Below are 23,178 nucleotides of genomic sequence, written 5' to 3'. Positions count from 1 at the left end.
TTTGTTTTTCTTCTGTATTTCTTTGTAGTCCTTGGGCATGGGCATTTTGTTTTTACATGATTGTGAACATTTCTGGAAAATAATTTTGCGTTCTGAGTTTTATTTATTTATTATTTTTTTTAAAGATTATTTTTTTTCCTTTTTCTCCCCAAAGCCCCCCAGTACATAGTTGTATATTCTTCGTTGTGAGTCCTTCTAGTTGTGGCATGTGGGACGCTGCCTCAGCATGGTTTGATGAGCAGTGCCATGTCCGCGCCCAGGATTCGAACTAACGAAACACTGGGCCACCTGCAGCGGAGCGTGTGAACTTAACCGCTCGGCCACGGGGCCAGCCCCGCGTTCTGATTTTTAAATTTAGTATTTGAGGATAAATAGAAAGCTTTCTGAATTTCTCTATTAACTGTTGAAATATTGTGCTTTATCCATATTTTGATATACAGTTGTTCCCTCCATACCCACGGGGGGTTGGTTCCAGGACTCCTGCAGATACCAAAATCCACGGATGCTCACGTCCCTTGTATCAGATGGCTTAGTATTTGCATATAACTTATGCACATCCTTCCGTAGACTTTAAATCATCTCAAGATTACCTATAGTACCTAATACAATGTAAGTAGTTGTTATATTGTGTTGTTTAGGGAATAATGGTGAAAGAAAAAGTCTGTACACGCTCAGTACAGACGCAACCATCCTAGTTGGTTATTAGTGATTGATTGAGCCTGTGTGTGCAGAACATGCAAATAGGGAGTGCCAACTGTATTCTTTCTTGCTGGATTCTTCTTTGACTTCAAATACTGTTGTTGAGATAAGTTAGCAAAAGGGTTAGGGTAGTAAACATAATATGTCATATGAAACTGATATGATAATATCTGCAAAGTAAAGTATATGTTTGTTTTAATTCAACTAGGTGTTTGGCTGTAGTAAGAATTTCCCTGTTGAGCGAGAGAGTGAATTATGTTATCTCTATTCTTTAAAAAAATGAAAAACAAAAGATACTAGTGTCTGTATACACAACTAATTTGTTTTCAAAATATGTGTGAGAGGTAAAGATTTTCCTGTGATACCTCCTGGAACAATGGTTCTTTTTTTTTTTTTTTTTTGAGGAAGATTAGCTCTGAGCTAACTGCTGCCAATCTCCTCTTTTTTGCTGAGGAAGACTGGCCCTGAGCTAACATCTGTGCCCATCTTCCTGTACTTTATGTGTGGGACGCCTGCCACAGCGTGGCGTGCCAACTGGGGGCATGTCCACACCTGGGATCTGAACCAGCTAACCCTGGGCCACCAAAGCATAATGTGCGCACTTAACCACTGTGCCACCTGGCCAGCCCCATGGGCAACCGTTCTTAATCTGGGCTCTGTGACCCTGAGGGCAGTGTTTCTCAAAGTATGGGCTGCAGAGTCATGGGTGTGCTTGTGGAAAGTGAGAACGCCATCTGTACGCTCCTCCAGTCTCTCCCGCAAGCTTCTGGATGTGTAAGTCTGGGATGGAGCCCTGCAATCTGAATCCTAACAGGCAGCCTACATGATTCTTCTGCAAACCAAGTTTCAGAAATACCGCTCCAGGCAAGCCATGGTTGCCATCTGAGGGAATTTGTAACCTCTGAAATGGAAGAAGTTTCTTTAGGGTATGGATGATTCATTTTTCTGGAAAGAGGGTCTGTAAACCTCTCATTGAGATTTGAAAAGAGGACTGACTCACAACCGACTAAGTCATTGCCCCAGAGGTGTGTTTTTCATGCACATTCTCTGCCTCTTTTGAGTCTCTTCGGATTTTAAGTAAATTCTTAGTTTTCTTTTAGCATAATGAGGGCATTTTATCCACGAGGTGATTTTTTTGTATTATGGCTTTCTAGTCTACCATTTTTTTTTACTTCTTTTCAGTAAAATGAATTTTAATCCTGTCCTAATTAAAAAATTTTTTGTACTGAAATGTATTATTGCCAAGAACTACTTCGTGCAGATAATAATACTTTCTAACATTTATTTATTGAGAACAACAATGTGCCAGTTATTTTACCAAGTGTAACACATAGATTATTTTTATTTAGTCCTCACAGCAACTCCATGAGGTAAGCATTATTATATTCTTTAAACGAAGAAGGAAATTGAGGCGTGATGTGCTTAATTAACCTGACCAAATTGACATAGTTTGTGAATGATGGAACCGGAGTCTGAGCCCGTTCTGTGTCCCCTGAAGGCCAGTTCTGTGCAACTCTGCAAGTTTGTGCGAATGAATCACATTTGGTTTATCAATAAATGGAAGATGATGGTTGTGCCGTGCCTTGTGGTTATGCGTGATGCCTGCGGATTAGCTTTTCCTAGGGATTCTGAGTTTTTACGTTGTTTCTTTTCAGATCAAAGAGAGTGCATCACAGACAAGAGATGTCCTCAAACAGCATTTTAATGATTTAAAGGGAACCCTTGGGAAGCTTCTGGATGAGCGATTGGTGACCCTTTTGCAAGAGGTGGACACCATTGAACAGGAGACGATTAAACCACTAGATGACTGCCAGAAGCTCATAGAGCACGGAGTTAACACTGCGGAGGACCTGGTCCAAGAAGGTGGGAGTTTAGAGAGCCTATAAAATGTGACACATTCAGATAGACACTGTTGATTTCTCCGGACACCAGCAGGCTTCTCGCCATCTGTGAGCTGCTTGGGAGGTTCCTACCTTGGGTCAGTTTGTAATATAGGATGACGGATACACAGTGAAGTATCCCAGGTTAAGAGGTTAAGTGCCATTAAAGTGTTCATTATAGTCATTTACAAAACAAGAAGGAGTAAATTATTTTTTCAAATGGTTCTGTGATATCTCATTTACTTTTTTTTTTTTTGAGGAAGATTAGCCCTGAGCTAACATCAGTTGCCAATCCTCCTCTTTTTGCTGAGGAAGACTGGCCCTGAGCTAACACCTGTGCCTTTATATGTGGGACGCCTACCACAGTATGACTTGCCAAGCGGTGCCATGTCCGCACCCAGGATCCGAACCGGCCAACCCCAGGCTGCCGAAGCGGAACGTGTGCACTTAACCACTGTGCCACTGGGCTGGCCCCTCTCATTCATTTTTAAGACAGTGATTTTAAGGTCATTTTGAGTCTGTTCAGATATTTTTCAAAGTGTTGATTGTTTATAGTATTTAACTCCATTATTTTTAGAAGGTTAAGAAATATGATTGGTGTTTACTCCTGAAATTGTAGTGGTTCTAGTCCTAACTTTAGCCAATTATTTTGGTTAAAGCATCCCCGATCTTGCCTTGTTACCTGCCTGCCTTTGTGTCTCCCTTCCTTCCTTCACACAGGTCTTTGTCAGGTACATCAAATAAAAGGTAAGAGTTCTGCCCTTTGGGGTTCACAGCCCAGTGAGAGAGGCGTGCGTGCCGAGATCTGAGACCTGATGGGAGCTGACCAGGGGAAGTGCTTAACTCTGTCTGGAAGAGTGTAGGGTAGCTTTCCGTAGGAGGAGTGCTACAGAGGCTTCAAGAAATTCATCAAGAAGGCAAGGAAGAAAAGGAAGTAACAGCACAATTGGCAGCAGAAGTAACAGCACGAGTGAGGTGAATGGCATATCAGGGATCTATTGAAGTATTTTAGGCAGCAGAGTTTGCAGTCAGATTTGCATTTCTGAAAAACGACCCTACCTACAGTTTGAAGACTTGATTAGAGGTTGTGAGACTGGAGGTAAAAGAGACTGATTAGAAAGTTGTGGCTGTCATCCAAATAGGAAATGATGAAGGCAGTGACAGGTGAAGATGACGCAGAGCTGGTTTAAGACTTCTCGGAGATAGCCTGATTGATGATTTTACCCATCAGTACGTGTTGATTATTGGTGATTGCCTGGATGTAGGTTGGAGGAGAAAGGGAAAGGCTTAGGATGACCAAAACCAGCCTGATTTTGGATGACCAGGTGAATTGTGCTACTTACTGACATAGGAAACAAAGAAGGAGGGTGGGCTTCAGCAGGTAGTTAGGCATTCAGTTTGGGGCATGTTGAGTTTGAGGTGCTTAAGATGCCGGAAGGTAGTTGGGAATGTGGATGTGATGCTTGGGAGAGAGATCATACCTGGAGATGTCAGTATGGCAATTAATGGTATATATGTCAACTCTGAATCCATGGGAGTAGGTAGTCATCAAGAGACAGTGTGCAAGATGAGAAGAGAAGGTGGCAGAGGGTAGAACTCTGAGGGGTGCCAACATTTAAAGGGCAGTGGAGGAAAAAGGAGCCGAAGGAGGAGCTTGAATGCCATCCATTCTTCATTGAGTGCATTCTTCATTGATAGCATAAAAAAGTGTGCGTGGCTCACAGGTCTGTCACTCCAAGTGGAAATTAATCCCCTTTTTAGTCCCACTTACAATGTGGTTCTAGTGTTATCTTTCCATGCTAATTACATTTTTGTCTTATCTTCAGTGAGAAGTGTTTATCTGCCACTGGCCATAACAGTGCCTTTGAGAAAATTCTTTTTCGCAGGACCACAGGCTGTCTTTCCCTGGAGACTTTGTATTTGGAAACAAACCCAAAAGCAGTTCAGCACAGGTCAGGAGTGTACTCCCATCACCCTGAGGACTGAGAAATGTTTTTATTTTAGAAAAGAAACCCTTTGAGGCACGTACATGTTTGTTATAGCATCTGATACTTGAATATTTCTACACTTCAGAAATATTTTAAATTTCATCCTCTTGCCTCCTCTCCCCTCCCGAGGGATAAAAACTTATTTATGGAATTTTGAGGACTTTGAGGCAGTGTTCAGTGTCTCTGTTTTCCTTTTGGTGAGGGAGACGGTCATGTCGTGTGGTCTCCAAAAACTTGAGTCACTCCAGGGTGCCTTCAGATGGAAGAGAGTCCTGGTAGTGTTCTTCAGGGCTGTGGAAGGACATAGAAGTTGGTCTTTTTTTTTTTTATGGCTTTTTATAGCGTTTCCTTTCTATTCTGTTGAGTAATTTCCAATCTAATGTATAATATTCTTTTAGGAAAACATAACTCTATCATCTGGCTTTATAAGACCCCATGCCCTATTGCTCCTGTTAGGGTAGTATTTGTCCTTGCTCCTAATGAAGTTGATGAAGATTCTGTAGGAGAGATGGAAAAAAGCACCTGGGCCTTCTGCTTTGCATAAAATTGGTTGACAAAGCAGATTTCCTTGTTGAGAGCAGAATCTTTCCTCTCTGGCAAAGTATTGCCATTGTGTACCGCTTTTCCTCTTGCGCTTAAGCTTAGAGTCACTTCTAAAATAGTTTCTACTTTTACTTTTTGGGAGTTTAACTGCGGCATCACTTAAGAATTGCTTGCAAGAAAACCGGAGACCAGCCTAGGCGTGAGTTGTGTTGATTACTTTATAATGTGACCATTTTTCACTGTACTGGTTCTCTTATTCCTTATTGTAGGTGAGATCGCCATTCTTGGTGGTGTAGGAGAGCAGAAGGAAAAATTGTGGAGCTTTACCAAAAAGGCCTTACACATTCAGTTGGACAGGTAAAGGAGGTAGAGCCTTTTGGGATTAGTTTTAAGCATTTAAACTGTCTACCTTTTTCCCCCCAATTAAAGATTTTTTTTCTTTTTTTTTTCTTCTTTTTTTCCCCCCCCCCCCCCCCCCCCCAGTACATAGTTGTATATCTTAGTTGCATGTCCTTCTAGTTGTGGCATGTGGGACGCCGTCTCAACGTGGCCTGACGAGCGGTGCCATGTCCGCGCCCAGGATCCGAACCCTGGGCAGCCGCAGCGGAGCGCGTGAATTTAACCACTCAGCCACAGAGCAGGCCCCTAAAGATTCTTATTAAGGGAGATAGAGAATATATTTTTCAAAATTCACTGCCCATTGCCAGTATTACTGGTATGAAATAGTTGTGATTGTAATCTTTGGTAAGGTGTCACTACAGATTATCTGCAATTCTGATGTGCAAGAGAAGTGTTAAATTTTAAAAATTGTGAACATGTCATTGAAACTGAGTCGTATCTCAGTGAAGTGGACCTTTTTTCTTTGGTCAGGAAGATTGGCCATGAGCTAACATCTGTGCCAGTCTTCCTCTATTTCATATATGGGACACCACCACAGCATGGCTTGATGAGCAGTGTGTAGGGCAGCGCCTGGGATCCAAACCCACAAACCCGGAGCTGCCGGGAGCAGAGCACACAAACTTAACCATTATGTACTACACCACCAGGCCGGCCCCATGGATCTTTTTTTTTTTCCCCTGCTTTTTCTGCCCAAATCCCCTCAGTACATAGTTGTATATTTTGGTTGTGAGTCCTTCTAGTTGTGGCATGACCCATGGATCTTTTGATATAAACTTGACAATTATGATCCTCCCAGTTTTCTGTCTTCTTGCTCATGTTTATTTGAGAAAGGAATCTTTATGTAACATCTTGCAGAGCCCCCACTGCCATTAGCATTATTTACTGGGTGCTTCAGCATCATTGTAGTATGTGACCAATCTAAAATATTCCTTGTGTTTTTAATTCTCAGTTAAAAGCCTCATAAACAATGAGCTTTGTTTCCTCAGTTTACCAGAAGTGCCTTTACTGGTTGATGTGCCTTGTTTATCTGCTCAGTTGGATGACTCAATTCTTAACATAGTGAAAGACCACATTTTCAAGCATGGAACAGTAGCGTCTCGCCCGCCAGTACAGATAGAAGAACTAATAGAGAAACCTGGAGGCATCATCGTACGGTGGTGTAAGGTACGTAATTCAGAATTGTAGAAATGGCTTCAACATGATGAATTTGAGATTTGGGGTCTTTGATTTTTTATTAACTACCTTTGAATATTTTTTCCTCTTTGTTGCTTTACAATTAAAGTCACAGGGAGCTTGAACTGAGGTAGCTCGTCTTGTTTGAGATACACAGTTTTGACGGTTCTTTTTAAAATCTCTGTATCACAACACATATTTCCCATCACATATTTCCCAAACTTAACTCTTAGTGAGTTGAGGATCTCTCCCATTTCTATTTATTAGAAAAGTCGAAAGTCGATGGTGAATATCGGTGTCTCATATTTTCTGTTCAACACTGTGCTAATAATACCTCTGAAATAAAATTCCTCGCACTCTCAGCATTGCTGAGAATATTGTGTCTTAAATCATATTATGTGTATGAGTTACCGTATTTTAGATAGAAACCATGTCCACATGAGTCATAATGTCTTGGCTGTTGACAAATACATCATTCAGAAGTGGGTGCTCAGCTTCTGGAAACTATTTTTTTAAGTGGAAGTTTTTTAAATGAAGCTTTCATATAGAAGAAAGAAGTAGAGATGCTTTTGATGGTTCAAAACAAGGGCTCTTATTCCATTTTTATTCTTTTGCCTGTCAGTGGACCTAGAGTTTCCAGTTTTTTTGCTATAAGCGTTATTATTCAGGTTTCTTTGTGTACATGTGTAGGATTTTTTTCTAAAGTATATACCTAGCCATAAAATTATGAGGTCTTAGAGAATTGGTAATACTCCACTGGGTAATACCAAATTCTTCCCAAGGGGTCGTACCAGTGTATCTTCCACCAGCAGTGACCTGCATGGTGTTACTCTGTATCCTGACCAATACTTGGCATTGTCGGACTTTATGTTTTAGCCAGTATAGCACCTTGTGGTTTTAGGTTGCATTTTCCGTATTACAAATTTGGTTGAATATTTTTATATATTTTTGGCTGTTTATATTTCTTATTCTATAGAATACTTATTCTTATCTTTTGTCCATTTTTCTGTTGGGTGGTTTGTCTTCTATTAATTTTTAGGAATCCTTTATATATTCTGGATGTTAATTCTCTCTTGGTCTTATGAATGATGTAGTTGTGGAATTCTAACTTGAATATTTTATCTTTCGCATCATTGTGTAGAAAACATGCTATTTCTTCAAAAGAAGCAGATTTTTTTCAAGTCAGACTGGGAAGTCTAAAACACATTGTTTAATAAGGAAAAGAAGGGAAAAATTGATGGCATATTTCCTGTGACCTTCCTGAGAATAGCCCATGCTCAGCACGTGGGCTTATGCTTGGCCGAAAATGCCCCCGTTCAAAGTTCTTAAGCAATACTGCCGAGAGAAGTTCTTCTCTGATTTTTACCTAACATAAAGCCTTTCTTTTTAGGTGGATGACGACTTTACAGCCCAAGATTACAGGCTCCAGTTCCGTAAATGTACTTCAAATCATTTTGAGGACGTGTATGTAGGCTCTGAAACTGAGTTCATAGTATTGCACATAGACCCCAATGTTGATTATCAGTTCAGAGTCTGCGCCCGAGGAGATGGCCGACAGGAGTGGAGTCCCTGGAGCGTCCCCCAGATAGGTCATTCCACATTGGTGCCTCATGGTATGCTGTTGCCTTCTCACTCCTGAAGCTTAACTATGTATAATAACGCTTGTATTCTGTACTAAAGGCAGCCCGCTAACAACTTTTTTTCCCAAGGATAAACCCTGAATTGATGAGAACAACATGGAATATGTCTTTTACTTCCTGCTCAAATTGCTTCATGTGAATTTTGAGAAATTTTCATCAGTTCTTATCTTCAGAGTCCAAAAATAGTGCCAGACAGGATTATTAGCATCCCCTAAAACCGGAGATTTTAAATATTGCATTAGGACACTGATTTCCCAAGCCTTCAATACGTATCTGGATAGAGAGTTTTTCTTAAAAGTCTTATGATTTGAAATTGATCTCTCCTGTATACTATTTTAAAAGATTTAGATTCATTTGTTAATTAATTCTTAATCAGGTTGGAATAAGCTCAAAATTATGTTTTAACCATGATTTTATTAGATAGGAGATAACTCTTCTTGATCGTCCATGCCAGAATTGTTCAGCAATAGCCTAAAACCTTTTTGTGGTTTACAGGATTAACCACGATGCTATGTCACTGAATCTTTTTTTTTATTGAACTTGCCCATGACCCCTAAGAGTAGTCTCTTCTACTTTCAAGTTTTATTTAACATGTCTGTATTAAAGATATTCCTCAAAAGATTCCAATAATTTTTGCTATCTTTGCTTTTTAAAAAGAGTGGACAGCTGGCTTTGAGGGGTACAGTCTGAGCAGCCGAAGAAATATAGCACTCCGGAATGATTCTGAATCCTCAGGTGTTCTCTACTCCAGCGCTCCAACTTATTTCTGTGGGCAGACGTTAACATTCAGGCAAGTAGATATTAAAATATCTGTGTGTTGTGCCATAGGCGGGCTAGTGAAGTGCATAGAGCGTACGCGAGCTTTGGATTCAAAATAGTCTGAGTTTATTCCATTGTTTGTAGGCAGTGGAACTTTGGGGAGATTTCCTTATTTCTCTTTGCTTCCGTTTTCTTATTTGTAATCATAGGGTTATTATGAAGATTAACTGAGATAGTGTATATAAAATGCCTCGCTTATGTCTCATACATAGTACCTACTCATTATGTTTAGATCTCTTTTCCTCTTGGAGAGATAGGGATAAATAGAAAACCTCTCAAAAGTCAATCTTAAAAATTAAGAGGCCAAGAATGTTTTTCCTTTGTGAATCAGTAAGAGTAGGTCTCTGAGAGGGACAACCTATCAGTGTAAACGCACTATGTATATATATGTATAGTTCTCTGTCAAATAAAACTGAAAGCAAGCTCTTCTACCACCAATTAATTTTCTCTTTATCCATTTCTTTTTGTATTAGAAAAATTTCCTTTTTCCTGTTTTCACGTTATCTGAGATGTGTTCTCTATGGTCATATTTCCAAATAGTTCCTCCTGGAACCGAAAGCCCAGTTTTGAATTTAGAAAAGGAAAGCTTGCCTGATCTTCACCAGACTCACCTCAGTGTAGCAAACTCTTCTCTGTTTCATGTCTTGAGATCGTGAGTGCTTGTTCCAAGTCCCTTTTTTTCTTGGCCCCTTGTCATATAAGGCATGGAGGAGCTCTGCAAGTTTTATCTAAGCTAATGGTGCCATGTTCTCCATCAGCCAAGTCATTTGAACTGTCACCAGTTATCAGAATGCACTAGTTTATGCTTTGGCTCATTTCTTTTTTAACGTATTTTTTTATTTTATTGAAGTCATATTGGTTTATAACTGTGTAATTTCAGGTGTACTTTATTGTATATCAGTTTCTATGTAGACTGCATCATGCTCACCACCAATAGTCTAGTTTTCATCCGTCACCATACATATGTGCCCCTTTACCCCTTTTGCTTTCCTTTCTACTCTCTTCTGCCTGGTAGCCACTAGTCTGTTCTCTTTATCCTTGTGTTTGTTTATCTTTCACATATGAGTGAAATCATACAGTGTTTGTCTTTCTCTGTCTGGTTATTTCGCTTAACATAATACCCTCAAGGTCCATCCATGTTGTTGCAAGTGGGACGATTTTGTCTTTTTTCGTGGCTGCATCTTTATCCATTCATCAGTTGTTGGGCACTTGGGTTGCTTCCACATCTTGGCTCTTATGAGTAATGCTGTAGTGAACATAGGAGTGCATAGATGTCTTTGTATTGTTGCTTTCATGTTCTTTGAATAAATACCCAGTAGTGGCGTAGCTGAAGCGTATGGTATTTCTAGTTTTAGTTTTTTGAGAAATCTCCATACTGTTGTCCATAGTGGCTGCATCAGTTTGCATTCCCACCTGCAATGTATGAGGGTTCCCTTTTCTCTATATCCTCTCCAACACTTATTTCTCATCTTGTTAACTATACCATTCTGACAAGTGATATCTCATTGTATTTTATTTGAGGAATATTAGCCCTGAGCTAACATCTGCTACCAATCCTCCTCTTTTTGCTGAGGAAGATTGGCCCTGAGCTAACAAATGCACTCATCTTCCTCTGTTTTGTAAGTGGGATGCCTGCCACAGCATAGCTTGATAAGCGGTGCGTAGGTCTGCACCTGGGATCCGACTGGTAAACCCTGTAACACCAAAGCAGAGCACGCGAACGTAACCACTATGCCACGGGGCTGGCCCTTCTCATTGTAGTTTTGATTTTCTTTTCCCTAATGATTAGTGACATTAAACATCTTTTCATATGCCTGTTGGCCATCTGTATATCTTCTTTAAAAGAATGTCTGTTCACATGATCTGCCCATTTTTTGATCAGGTTGTTTGTCTTTTTGTTGTTGAGAGTTGTATGAGTTCTTTATATATTTTGGAAATTAATCCCTTGTTGGCTATATGATTTGCAAATATTTTCTCCCAGTTTGTGGGTTGTCTTTTCATTTTGTTCATGGTTTCCTTTGCCTTGCAGAAGCTTCTTAGTCTGATCTAGTCTCATTGGTTTATTTTTTTCTTTTGTTTCCCTTACCTGAATAGATGTGATATTCGAAAAGATGCTGCTAAGACCACTGTCAAAGAGTGTACTGCCTATATTTTCTTCTAGGAGTTTTATGGTTTCAGGTCTTACCTTCAAATCTTTAATCCATTTTGAGTTAATTTTTGTGTCTGGGGTAAGATCATGGTCTACTTTCATTCTTTTGCATGTGGCTGTCCAGTTTTCCCAATACCATTTATTGAAGAGACTTTCCTTTTTCTACTGTATGTTCTTGGCTCCTCTGTCGAAGAGTAGCCGTCCATAGATGTGTGATTTTATTTCTGCACTTTCACTTCTGTTGCATTGGTCTGTGTGTGTGTGTTTGTGCCAGTACCATGCTGTTTTGATTTCTGTAGCTTTGTAGTATGTTTTGAAGTCAGGGACTGTGATGCCTCTGTCTTTGTTCTTTTTTCTCAGGGTTGCTTTGGCTATTTGGAGTCTTTTGTTGTTCCATAGAAATTTTAGGATTCTTCGTTCTATTTCCATGAAGAATGTCACTGGGATTCTGATTGGAATTGCATTGAATCTGTAGATTGCTTTAGCTAATATGGACATTTTAACTGTGTTTATTCTTCCAATCCGTGAACATGGACTATCTTTCCATTTCTTTATGTCTTCTTTGATTTCTTTCAAGAATGTCTTGTAGTTTTCAGTGTATAGGTCTTTCACCTCCTTGGTTAAATTTATTCCTAGATATTTTATTTGTTTTGTTGTGATTGTAAATGGGATTGTATACTTGATTTCTCTTTCTGCTAGTTCGCTATTAGTTAATAGAAATGCAGCTGATTTTTGTAAATTGATTTTGCACCCTGCCGCTTTGCTATAGTTGTTGATTATTTCTTATAGTTTTCTGGTGGATTCTTTAGGGTTTTCTATATCTGGAATCATGTCATCCACAGACAGCGAGAGTTTTACTTGTACCTTTCCAATTTGGATACCTTTTATTTCTTTTTCTTGCCTAGTTGGTCTGGCCAAAACCTCCAGTGCTTCCTTGAATAGGAGTGGCAAGAGTGGGCACTCTTGTTTCTGTTCTCAGAGGGATGGCTTTCAGTTTTTCACTGTTAAGTATGATGTTGACTGTGGGTGCTTTGGCTCATTTTTGACACCTCCTCTCACCCCTTACATTACGAGGAAAGAATGACTCAATAATCAGAAAAACGCCAACAAAGAGAGAGAGAAATAAGGAGTCTAACACCCAAAGACTACTTAATTATTCCGCAGAGTAATTATGAGTTTTCTATACTAACATACCCATTCTCTGTTTATGTCCCTTGTTTTCAGAAATACTTTCCTTAGTGGATCTCCTGAGAACAGGGTACTTTTGTGTAATGATAGGGCTTCCTGAGTTAATAGGTTCAGGCCAGATATATCAGACCATAGTAAGAATGATGATCATAGTAATAATAATTGCAGTTAATATTTAAATAGCATTTACTGTGTGCCAGGGACTGTTCTAAGGACTATACTTGTATTAACTCATTTGATTCTCACAAGAACCCAGTGGAGTAGGTGTAGTTACTCATTATAGGGATGAGGATGCTGTGGCAGAGAGAAGTTAGTTCACTTACCCAGTGTCACATAACTGGTAAATGGCAAAGCTGGAATTTAAATCTAGGCAGTCTGACTCCAGAGTCTGTGATTTTTTTTTTTTTTTTTTTGAGGAAGATTAGCCGTGAGCTAACTACTGCCAATCCTCCTCTTTTTGCTGAGGAAGACTGGCCCTGAGCCAACATCCACGCCCATCTTCCTCTACTTTATATGTGGGACGCCTTCCACAGCATGGCTTGCCAAGTGGTGCCATGTCTGCGCCCCGGATCTGAACTGGTGAACCCCGGGCCGCCAAGAAGTGGAACGTGTGCACTTAACCGCTGCACCACCAGGCCGGCCCCAAGAGCCTGTGATCTTAACTGCTGGAATATACTGCTTCTTGTTTGTCGTTTTCATGGGAGAATAAATGTGATTCTAGTTAATGTTGAAATCTACAGTTTCTCTGCAACTGTATCCTTAATTCTTTTTCCTCTTCTCTGACCTTTGTCCCCTGGTGATGGCGGCCTGATGCTCTCCTGCTTTTAAATTCTTCTTCTATGAACACAAGGGAAGGTCTGATAGATGACATACTTAGGTTTGTTACTTAAGTCATTCAATAAATATTTATTGATTAAGACATTGGAAATTACACGAATTGATTTAAATGCACTTTCTCTCTGTGGACTGTGATCTGACACTTAGTAGGCCTCAATAAACCATTAGTTCCTCCCTCCTCCTCCAGAGGGGCTTGACTGGGCTCCACTTGGCGGAGTGATTAACTGAAACTTAGTTAAAATCAATATTATCTTAGCCAGACCTTTTCATTTTTGTCATTTTTCCTTTGCATGTGGAATGAAAATGTTTTCTCTCCTTGTTTAAAGGAATTTCAAGTATCAGCAGTTAAGTCAGAAGATGTGAGTTGGGGGAGGGCACCCCCATGCACAGGGGAGGGGCAGATGGGCCTACTTGAATAAAGGTAAACTTTATTCAGCTTTTTGGCAGTGTTTGAGGGCCTCATAGAAGGGAGATTATAATTCCGTAGGCACTGCCCTGTTGCTCAGCCCCATCTGTCCATGTTCACATTTCTGGAATGCTTATGGCTGCTGAAGCCAAAGAAACCTGCCACTGGTTGGCTCCTAACAGCCTCGAGAGCCCGGTCTCATTTGGTGCCCGGGTCTGCTAGCAAAGCCCTCCTTCCAGGCCTCTTCCTGATTTCCTGTCTAACATTCCTGCTTTCCTTCCCCTTGCTTCTGAGATTTCCTGATCTTGCTATGTTTTTTTTTTAAAGATTTTATTTTTTCCTTTTTCTCCCCAAAGCCCCCGGTACATAGTTGTATATTCTTCGTTGTGGGTCCTTCTAGTTGTGGCATGTGGGACGCTGCCTCAGCGTGGTTTGATGAGCAGTGCCATGTCCGCGCCCAGGATTCGAACCAACGAAACACTGGGCCACCTGCAGCGGAGTGCGCGAACTTAACCACTCGGCCACGGAGCCAGCCCCGATCTTACTATTTTTTTAATCATATTTTTTTTTACTTTCTCTTCTCTACCACCTACTTTCTTTAAAACAGCTTCCTTAGTCCTAATAGCCTAGAAGCTTATTGTCTTGTTTTTACCGATGAAGAAACAAAAGCACAGGGAGACTGAGTGACTTGTCAGTATTCAAATCCTGGCCCTCTAGCCCCAAAGTCTGTGCTCGTAACCACCGTGCTACCCTCCCTCTCACAAGTAACACAAAGTGGTAAATCAAGGGGCAATAAGTTGGCTATTTTTTGTTATTAGCTTTTCCTTCAAAGAACATAAGAAAAGTTCCAGTTATCTATTGCAATGTAACAAAACTTAGAAGCTGAAAACAACAGTAGTCATTTATTTTGCTCAGAAAACTGCCATTTGGGCAGAGCTAGGCAGGGACAGCTCGTCACTGCTCATGTGGTGTTAGCTGGGGTGGTTTGACTAGGGATGGTCACTCACGTGGCTGGCACATTAGTTCTGCTTCTTGATGCCTCTCCATGTGGGCCTCTGCGTGGGCTGCCTGGGCTTCCTCATAGCACGGTGGCTGCCTTCTACGAATGAGCATCCCAAGAGATAGGAAGTAGAAACCGCCGGTTTCTTAAGGCCTGGGCCTAGAAACTGACACAGTGTCACTTCTGCCATATTCTGTTGTTCAGCCAGTCACAGAGTCCAGATCCCAGGGAAGGGGCATAGACCCCACTTCTTGACCTGAGAAGTGTCAAAGAGTTTGTATCTCTTTGAGATAACATTCTAAGATACAAAGTATCTTAGAAATGCTATGCTTGATAGCTGTTAGAAATAGTTCGCTTTGATATGTGAGTTTGGTTTAGTGCTTGCGTTTAGTTAAGCAATTTAGCGTTACCTTTTCTGAATGAATTTAAGCTTGGGGAGATTTTCTTTTTCTGTACGAGCCTGGTTTCTGTCATTACCAGGTGTATCTTTAAAACTAATTGTTAGCTCCATATATTAAAAAAAACTCCAGTCTAATTTAATGTTTCCTGGAAAATTCTAAAAAGGCATAGTCTCTACTAGGATTAAGAAGTTAATTTGGGGGCCAGCCTGGTAGCCATGCTGTGATAGGCGTCCTACGTATAAAGTAGAGGAAGATGGGCATGGATGTTAGCTCAGGGCCAGTCTTCCTCAGCAAAAAAGAGGAGGATTGGCAGTAGTTAGCTCAGAGCTAATCTTTCTTCAAAAAAAAAAGGGAAAAAGGAAGTTAATTTGGGGGCCAGCCAAGTGGTGCAGTGGTTAAGTGCACATGTTCTGCTTCAGCTGCCTGAGGTTTGCCAGTTTGGATCCCGGGTGCGGACATGGCACCGCTTAGCAAGCCATGCTGTGGTAGGCATCCCACATATAAAGTAGAGGAAGACGAGCACAGATGTTAGCTCAGGGCCAGTCTTCCTCAGCAAAAAGAGGAGGATTGGCAGCAGATGTTAGCTCAGGGCTAATCTTTCTCAAAAAAAAAAAAAAAGTTAATTTGTTTTTAACTAGGGTCTTTGAAATCTTGTCATTTCCTCTTTATATTTGAGATAGAATGCAGTGTCCCAGAGAGAATACAGCTTTGCTGGGGTTTTATATTTTCCCAAGGTGATCCCCTCTAGAGATATGGTGTGTAGTCCTTTCAGGTTGGAGCTTGGCTCTTATTACAGACATGGGGAATGTCAGACAGAAGAGTTTTCCCCACAGACCCTTTATTATCGACTTGGGTGAGATAAGCCAGCTGGTTTCCTAAGTAGATCTCCTGTCGGATTCTGTACTGTAGCTTTTAGTTTATTTGTAGGGGGAGGATTGCCTGAAATCACCAAGGTGTTTCTGCTTTGGGGCGTTCGCATATAATAGCTATTCCTCCCAGATAATCTAGTGAATATTTCTTAGACTTTTTTCCTGTCCATGTTCTCTCTGTTGTAAACTACTTTTGCAAAATGTAAGGACAGATCTCCTGAGCCGCTCAGTCTTTTTGAATCTGAGGCTGATCATTTCGTTCAACACTTATTCCACTCAGATGGTATTTACAGTACTTGGTATCATAGGGAATGCAAAGCTTAAGAAGAAGAACAAAGCAGAACCTTTAGCTCCCTGTGGAGTAGGCAGTTTATAAATTAATCTAAGAAAGATCCAGACTGCTGTGGAATATAGAGGAAGGAAGGGTTCCTTCTGGATGAGGGGTTGGTGAAGGCGTTATCTCAGTAGAGCTGGAAGGACAGTTCGGGTGGGCAGACGAAGCAGGAAGCAAAGATATGGGGAAGAAAAATGCAAACAAGAGCAAGTAATGAGTCTGCGTGGGCCTAACAGAGATGGGGAGTATGGTCAGAGAATCCCAGAGAGGTGGGCTATTCTTTTGGAAGGCTAAATATGTTTCTTCTTGAATTCTCAAAGAAAGGCCCTTTTTGCACCCCTTTTGGAGGTCAGCTGTGCCCACTTTACAAGGAGGATGTTTGATACTGCATACAGAGATCCCCCCGCTCCTCAATAAAAGGCTTCACGAGGTAAAACCAAGTCAGGCTTATGTTTCACAGTCTTGGGGGTCATAGCTAGCTAACAGTTTTGAGCCCTACTATGTGTTAGTTCTAAGTACTTAAATGAGTTAATGTATATAAATCCTCATTACATCCTCATGAGGTAGACACATTTTACAGATGTGGAAACTGATGTGTAAAGAGATGAAGCAACCTGCGTAAGGTTGTACAGATTAATAGTGATGCTGAGTTTCCAATCCTGATCGTCTCGCCCTGTAAGACTCTGCTTTGACTTTGAGTGAGGTGGGAGGCCTTTGGAGGATATTGAGCAAAGGAATGACATGATCTGACATATGTTTTACCAGTCATCTTGGCGGCTGTGTGGAAAATGGTCTGTAAAGTGGTATGGGTGCAGGCAGGAAGACCAGTTAGGAGGCTGTAACAGTCATCCTGGTGAAAGCTAATGGCAGCTTGGACCAGGATGGAGCAGTGGAGGCAATGGTGAGTAGTCAGAATCTGGATATATTTTGAAGGAAGAACTGACAGGATTTATCAACAGATTGATTGCGGGATGTGAGAAAGAAAGTCAAGTAGGACCCCGGGGTTTTTGGACTAAGTAACTGTTAGGATAGAATTGCCATTTACTGAATTTTATAAGGCTGTAGGAGGACCATATTCTGGGTAAATATCTGTTTGTTCTTTCACAAATTAAATTTGACTTCCCTGTTAGACATACAAGTGAAGATGTGGAGTAGACAGTTGGGTATGCAAATCTGGAGTTCAGTGGAGAGGGCCAGGCTGGAGATATTAATTTGAGAGTTTTTAGCATATAGGTAAGTATTTCAAGCCATGAGACTGGATGAGGTCAGCCAGGGAATGAGTGTAGATCGAGGACATTGGAGAATTCTAACGTTTAGCAGTTGAGGAGAAAAGGAAGAACCAGCAAAGGATTCTGAGGAGGAGCACATGAGGTAGACAGGAAAAATGGGACAAAGTGGTGTTCTTGAAGCCAAACCAATGTAGTGTTTGAAGGAGGAGGTAGTGATCAGTGATGTCAAATGTTGCTGATCCATCAGATAAGAAAAGGGCTGAGGATTGACTTTTGGGTTTGTAATGTGGAGATCCTTTGGTGACCCTGACATGAAGAGTTTCAGTGGAGTTGTAGAGGGGAAAGCTTGATTAGAGTGGGTTCAGAAGAGAGAATGGGAACTTCTAGGACCAATAGATACATGGTACCATGTTAATTCTGAATTTTTCTACTTCTAGAAACTTTTTGGAGTAATAAGAAGAATGTAAGTGGGGGACCCATAAGTGCTTTTTCAACAAAACTAAGACAGAAAACTCAGATTCCAAATTAGGTGTAAATGCTTCCTAAGCCACAGCCAGGCAAGAAATCCATTGAGAAAATCATGACAGTTTGTTGAGAGGAAAATGATGAGTGTGGAGGGGTCAATCTGAGAAATCCCCAAATATTCAGTCCCAGAAGAAGACCCCACCTTAAGGCTGTAAACTGTGCTTGAGTGTTCTGCTTGAGGAAGCAGAGAGAAAGGTGGAAAATCCCAGGGGAGTCCAGAGTGCGTCACCTTAGGCAGCAAGGACTGTGTCCCTTGGTGACAGTCACCAGTGGTCTGTGAAACAGCCTCTGAAGAAGTCAGGGAAGCCCAGGTCTGGCAATAGAAGCTCTTCTGAACCAGGTTAGGTTTTGAGTCTTAGAGCAGACATGGCTTCAAGGAGAAGCCATGTTATAAGGCAGTATATTCCTATAGCAATGGGGGACAGGCCATAGAACTTAAATCTGAAAGTTACCCTGGTTTGCCATGCACCCCCTTACATCCCTCCACCTATTACAAGAAAACCCAATCTATTTATACAAATGACACAGAATGAGTGCTCATAGTGTCTATACAAGGTAAGATAAGAGAGAAAAATGAAAAAGAGCCGTAAATGTTTTCTACAGATGATGAAAACACACCCAAAATATTATCAGAAACGAGGAGAAAACTGTATCCAGCATCTCAGTATTAATTATTTTAAAAAGGTTAATCACAGTTATGAAGGAAGATTACAAAGAAGCAATACAAGAACTCAGGGAGGAGATGGCCAGATAGTAAGAGGTGATGCACTGACAACAGGAGGATATGAAATAGCAGTTGCCAGAACTTAGTAAGGAGGTAGAAGAAAAAGACACTGTTTCAAAATCAAGACCAAATTATAGGGAACACAAGGAAGATTGATACCATGGGAAGCAGGGATAGTAAGAAAAATGAACAAATTGAAACAAAAATAGGGAAAAAAGGATTCAAGAGAAAATGATAGAAAAAAGGTAGGCCAAAGAAATCTAACAAAGGGGTAATTAGAGGCCCTGACAAAGAAAACCAGAAAAGTGGAACATAACGCCTATGTTAAAATACAATTGAAGAAACATTTCTGAAATAAAAGTTTCTATTTTTAATTTATCATGATTTTTAAAATCATTAATGGCTGTAGAATTTTGTGAAATATCTTTTCTCCATCTCCCTGGTTCCCAGCCCCCCCTTTAACTTCTTAATGTAGTGATTTAAATGAATAGATGTTCTGACGTCTTCTTTGCATTCCTGGGATAAACCCTACTTGAAGGCATTGCTTTAAGTTGTATGTACATTGCTGGTTTGAATTTGCTAATATTTTTATTGCTTTTTATTTAATCTATATTCATGAATGAAAACATCCTATAATTTTCCTTTTTCAAACTATCCTTTTGTGATGTCTGTCTCAAGATTATGATAGGGGCGGGCCCTGTGGCCAAGTGGTAAAGTTCACTTGCTCCGCTTCAGCAGCCCAGGGTTTCGCCAGTTCGGATCCTGGGCACAGACATGGCACCACTCATGGCAGTGTCCCACATGCCACAACTAGAAGGACCCACCACTAAAAAAAAATATACAAGTATGTACCAGGGGGCTTTGGGGAGAAAAAGGAAAAAATAAAATCTTAAAAAAAAAAAAAAAGATTATGATAGCTCCATAAAATAATTGTATGATCTTTCCCTGTTTTCCGTTTTCTCAAAAAAAAATATGTGGTAGGTTATCTCTTCCTTGAAGCTTTCATAAAACAGTCTGGATCCATTAATTTTTTTTGTTGGGGGGCCAGTTTTTTCAGTTGTTAAAATTTTACATAAGTGAATTCCATCTTTTTGTTGTACAGTTTTAGGAGTTTTGACAGACGTATTCAATCATGTAACCGCTGCACAGTCAGGTCCAGAACGGTTCCGTCACTCCAAAACACCCCCTCATGCTGCTGCTTTGTCCTAAGCCCTCCTCTCTCTGGCTGCTATTGCTCTGTTTTCTGTTTGTGTAGTTAGCCTTCTTCAGAATATCATATAAATGGAATTATGCAGTATTAGCTCTTTGAGTGTGGCTTATTTCCTTTAGCATTATATATTTCAGACTCACTCACGTTGAGAGAGAGATATGTATCACTTGTTTGGTCCTTTATGGCTTAATAGTATTTTGTCATGTGGATAGATCACGATTTATCTTCCAGTCTTTGGCAGTATTACAGCCTCTGTAAACATTGATCTACAGGTTTTCGTGTGAACATAAGCTTTCATTTCTCTTGGGTAAATGAATATCTTAGGAGTGTGCTTGCTGGATCATACTGTAAGTGTTTGCCTATCTTTATAAGGAAGTGTCAAACTGTTTTCCAAAGTGGCTGTACCATTTTACATTCCATCCAGCAGATTATGAGATTTTCAGTTGTTCTGCATCCTTGCCAACATGTGGTATTGTCAGTGTTTTGTTTTGTTTTTGCTTTTAACTTTAGCTATTCTAATATACATGAGTCATGCCTCTTTGTGGTTTTAATTTTCTTTTCTCTAATGACTAATGATGTTGAGCATCTTTTCGTGTGCTTATTGGCCATTTGTATATCTTCACTGGTGAATTGTCTTTTCAAATCTGTTGCCTAAATTGAGTTGTTGGGTTTTTTTAAATTATTGAAACTTGATGAATATAAGTCCGTTATGTATGTGTTTTGAAAATATTTTTTCTCAGTCTGTCTTGTCTTTTATTCTCTTAGCAGTGTCTTTTGCAGAGCAAAAGTTAATTTTGATGAAGTACAATTTAGCAAATTTTATCTAGTGCTTTTGGTGTTGTATCTAAGAAATCTTTGCCTAATGCAGGGTCACAAGGTTTTCTCTTATGTTTTCTTCTAGAAGCTTTATTTTTAAAAATTATTTTATTTAGATCTATGAGCCATTTTGAGTTACTTTTAGTATCATATGAAATGTGGGTTGAATTGTGTTTTGTTTTGCATCTGAATGTCCAGTAGATCCAGCACTATTTGTTGGGAAGACTTTCCTCTCTCCATTGCACTGCATTTTCACCTTTGTCGAAAATCGCTTGACCATATATGTGTGAATCTATTTCTGGAGCTATTTAAACTATTTCTAGTTTCTTTGTCTTTCCATTTAACTTTTAGATTCAGCTTGTCCATTTGTAAAAAAAAAATTCTGCTGAATTTTGATTGAGATTGCCTTGAATCTATAGATCAGTTTGAGAGTAATTGATATTTTAATTTGCATGTGTGTGTGTATGTGCGCCCCCGCACGTGCTCGAGAGGAAGATCGGCCCTGAACTAACATCTGTTGCCAGTCTTCCTCTTTTTGCTGAGGAAGTTTGTTGCTGAGGTAACATCTGTGCCAGCCCTCCTCTATTTTATATGTGGGATGCTGCCACAGCATGGCTTGATGAGTAGTGTGTAGGTCTGCGCCTGGGATCTGAATGTGTGAACCCCTGGGCCACCGAAGTGGACCTTTCAAACTTAACCTCTGCACCATCGGGCTGGCCCCAATATTTTAATTATTTTGAGCATTCCAATCTATGAACATCGTATATTTCTTAAATTTTTAAAAAAATGTCTTTCATCGGTGTTTCATAAGTTTTCTTCTTCTTATCTCATTACACTGGCTAAGAAGTATTATTCTGAATAGCAGTGTTGAAAGCAGGCATCCTTGTCTTTTATTTCTTAAGATTTTATTTTTTCTTTTTCTCCCCAAAGTCCCCCGGTACACAGTTGTATATTTTTAGTTGTGAGTCCTTCTAGTTGTGGCATGTGGGACGCCACCTCAGCATGGCTTGATGAGCAGTGCCATGTCCGCACCCAGGATCCTAACCAGCGAAACCTGGGCTGCCAAAGCGGAGCGCGTGAACTTAACCGCTCGGCCACGGGGCTGGCCCCTCCTTGTCTTATTTCAGATCTTAGGAGGAAGGCATTCAGTCTTTCACATTCAGTATGATACTAGCTGTAAGTTTTTATATAACCTCTGTCAGCTTAAGGAAATTTCCTTGTAGTCCTAGTTTGCTGAGAGTTTTATCTATAAAGAGATGTTTAATTTCAAATTATTTTTATATATCTATTAAGATAATCATACAACTTTTCTTTTTTTGGTATGGTGAATTACGATGATAGATTTTTGAACATTGGACAAGCTTTGATTCCTAAGAGAAACCCACTTGATCATGTATTGTTCTGTATATATATTGCTAAATTTGAGTTTTAATAGTTTCTTGAGGATTTTTATGTCTCTTCATGAGAAGGATATTTATTTTTTGTTATAACGTCGTTGGTTTTGTATCAGGGTAATGGATAGCCTCATAAAGTGAGGTGGGAAGTGTTTCTTCTTTTTTTTTCCAGAACTGTTTGCGTAAAATTCTATCCTTTCTTCCTTTAAATGTTTGGTAGAATTCACCAATGAATTTGCCATCCTAGAATTTTGTTTTTGGACGACGTTCACTTTCTGTAATAGATCTAGGACTGTTCAAGTTGGAAGTTTTGCTCTGAGAGTGGATAAGAGCTATTTTAGGATTTGTGTAGTAAGGAACATGTTTCTATGTCAAAAGTCCTCCTTTGCCGTGACTTGATGAGGCAGCCCTTCTTTCTCTTCCTAACCCTGCAAGTCAACCTGTGCCATGACCCTCTTTGTTGACATATGGCTTATTCTCTATTCCGTGGGCTAATTTCCGGGTAGCGACACACAAACTGATTAACTGTGTTCCTGGAAGCACTTACGTTCTTCCCAGCAGTGTGTGAGGGTACTGATGTCACACTTTTAAGTATTACTGTATTTACTTAATCTATAGCTGCTACACCAAAATGAAATTCTCATTTTATTTCTTATATTTATCACAAACTTGGATATTTTTCATATATTTATTAGCCAAACAGCTGAATTTTTGGATGTTTGCTCTAGGAGTTCATTTTGGGAGGAAGGAAGCTTGAGAGGGTATAATAATGAGAAGATGCCACTTAAATCCAGTCAAAGTTGGCCAACAGGCAGAGTGACAGGAATAGATTAGCTTTCTTGTTGCCATCGAAATTGCTCCTTTTATGGACATGTTCTTTCTCAGAGCATTTTGCCTTTGAGAAAAATTATCATCCAGAACTTTCTGCTTTACTCTATGAAATGGATGCATTCCT

At 40.1% G+C, this 23,178-nt stretch overlaps 1 protein-coding gene across 1 annotated transcript in view; it reads left to right on the top strand.

Moving 5' to 3' along the window:
• Positions 1–23,178, top strand: part of CRLF3 (cytokine receptor like factor 3) — a 43,422-nt gene that overhangs the window by 9,749 nt on the left and 10,495 nt on the right. The window contains exons 2-6 of the mRNA XM_046677835.1: positions 2,355–2,562; positions 5,380–5,467; positions 6,496–6,673; positions 8,073–8,295; positions 8,980–9,112. Coding sequence (XP_046533791.1) covers positions 2,355–2,562; positions 5,380–5,467; positions 6,496–6,673; positions 8,073–8,295; positions 8,980–9,112 — 830 coding nt within the window. The remainder of the gene's footprint in view (positions 1–2,354; positions 2,563–5,379; positions 5,468–6,495; positions 6,674–8,072; positions 8,296–8,979; positions 9,113–23,178) is intronic.

This window comes from Equus quagga, chromosome 11 (genome assembly GCF_021613505.1).
Source record: "Equus quagga isolate Etosha38 chromosome 11, UCLA_HA_Equagga_1.0, whole genome shotgun sequence".
Taxonomy (NCBI): Eukaryota; Metazoa; Chordata; class Mammalia; order Perissodactyla; family Equidae; genus Equus; species Equus quagga.
This window is presented reverse-complemented; position numbering and strand designations above follow the sequence as displayed.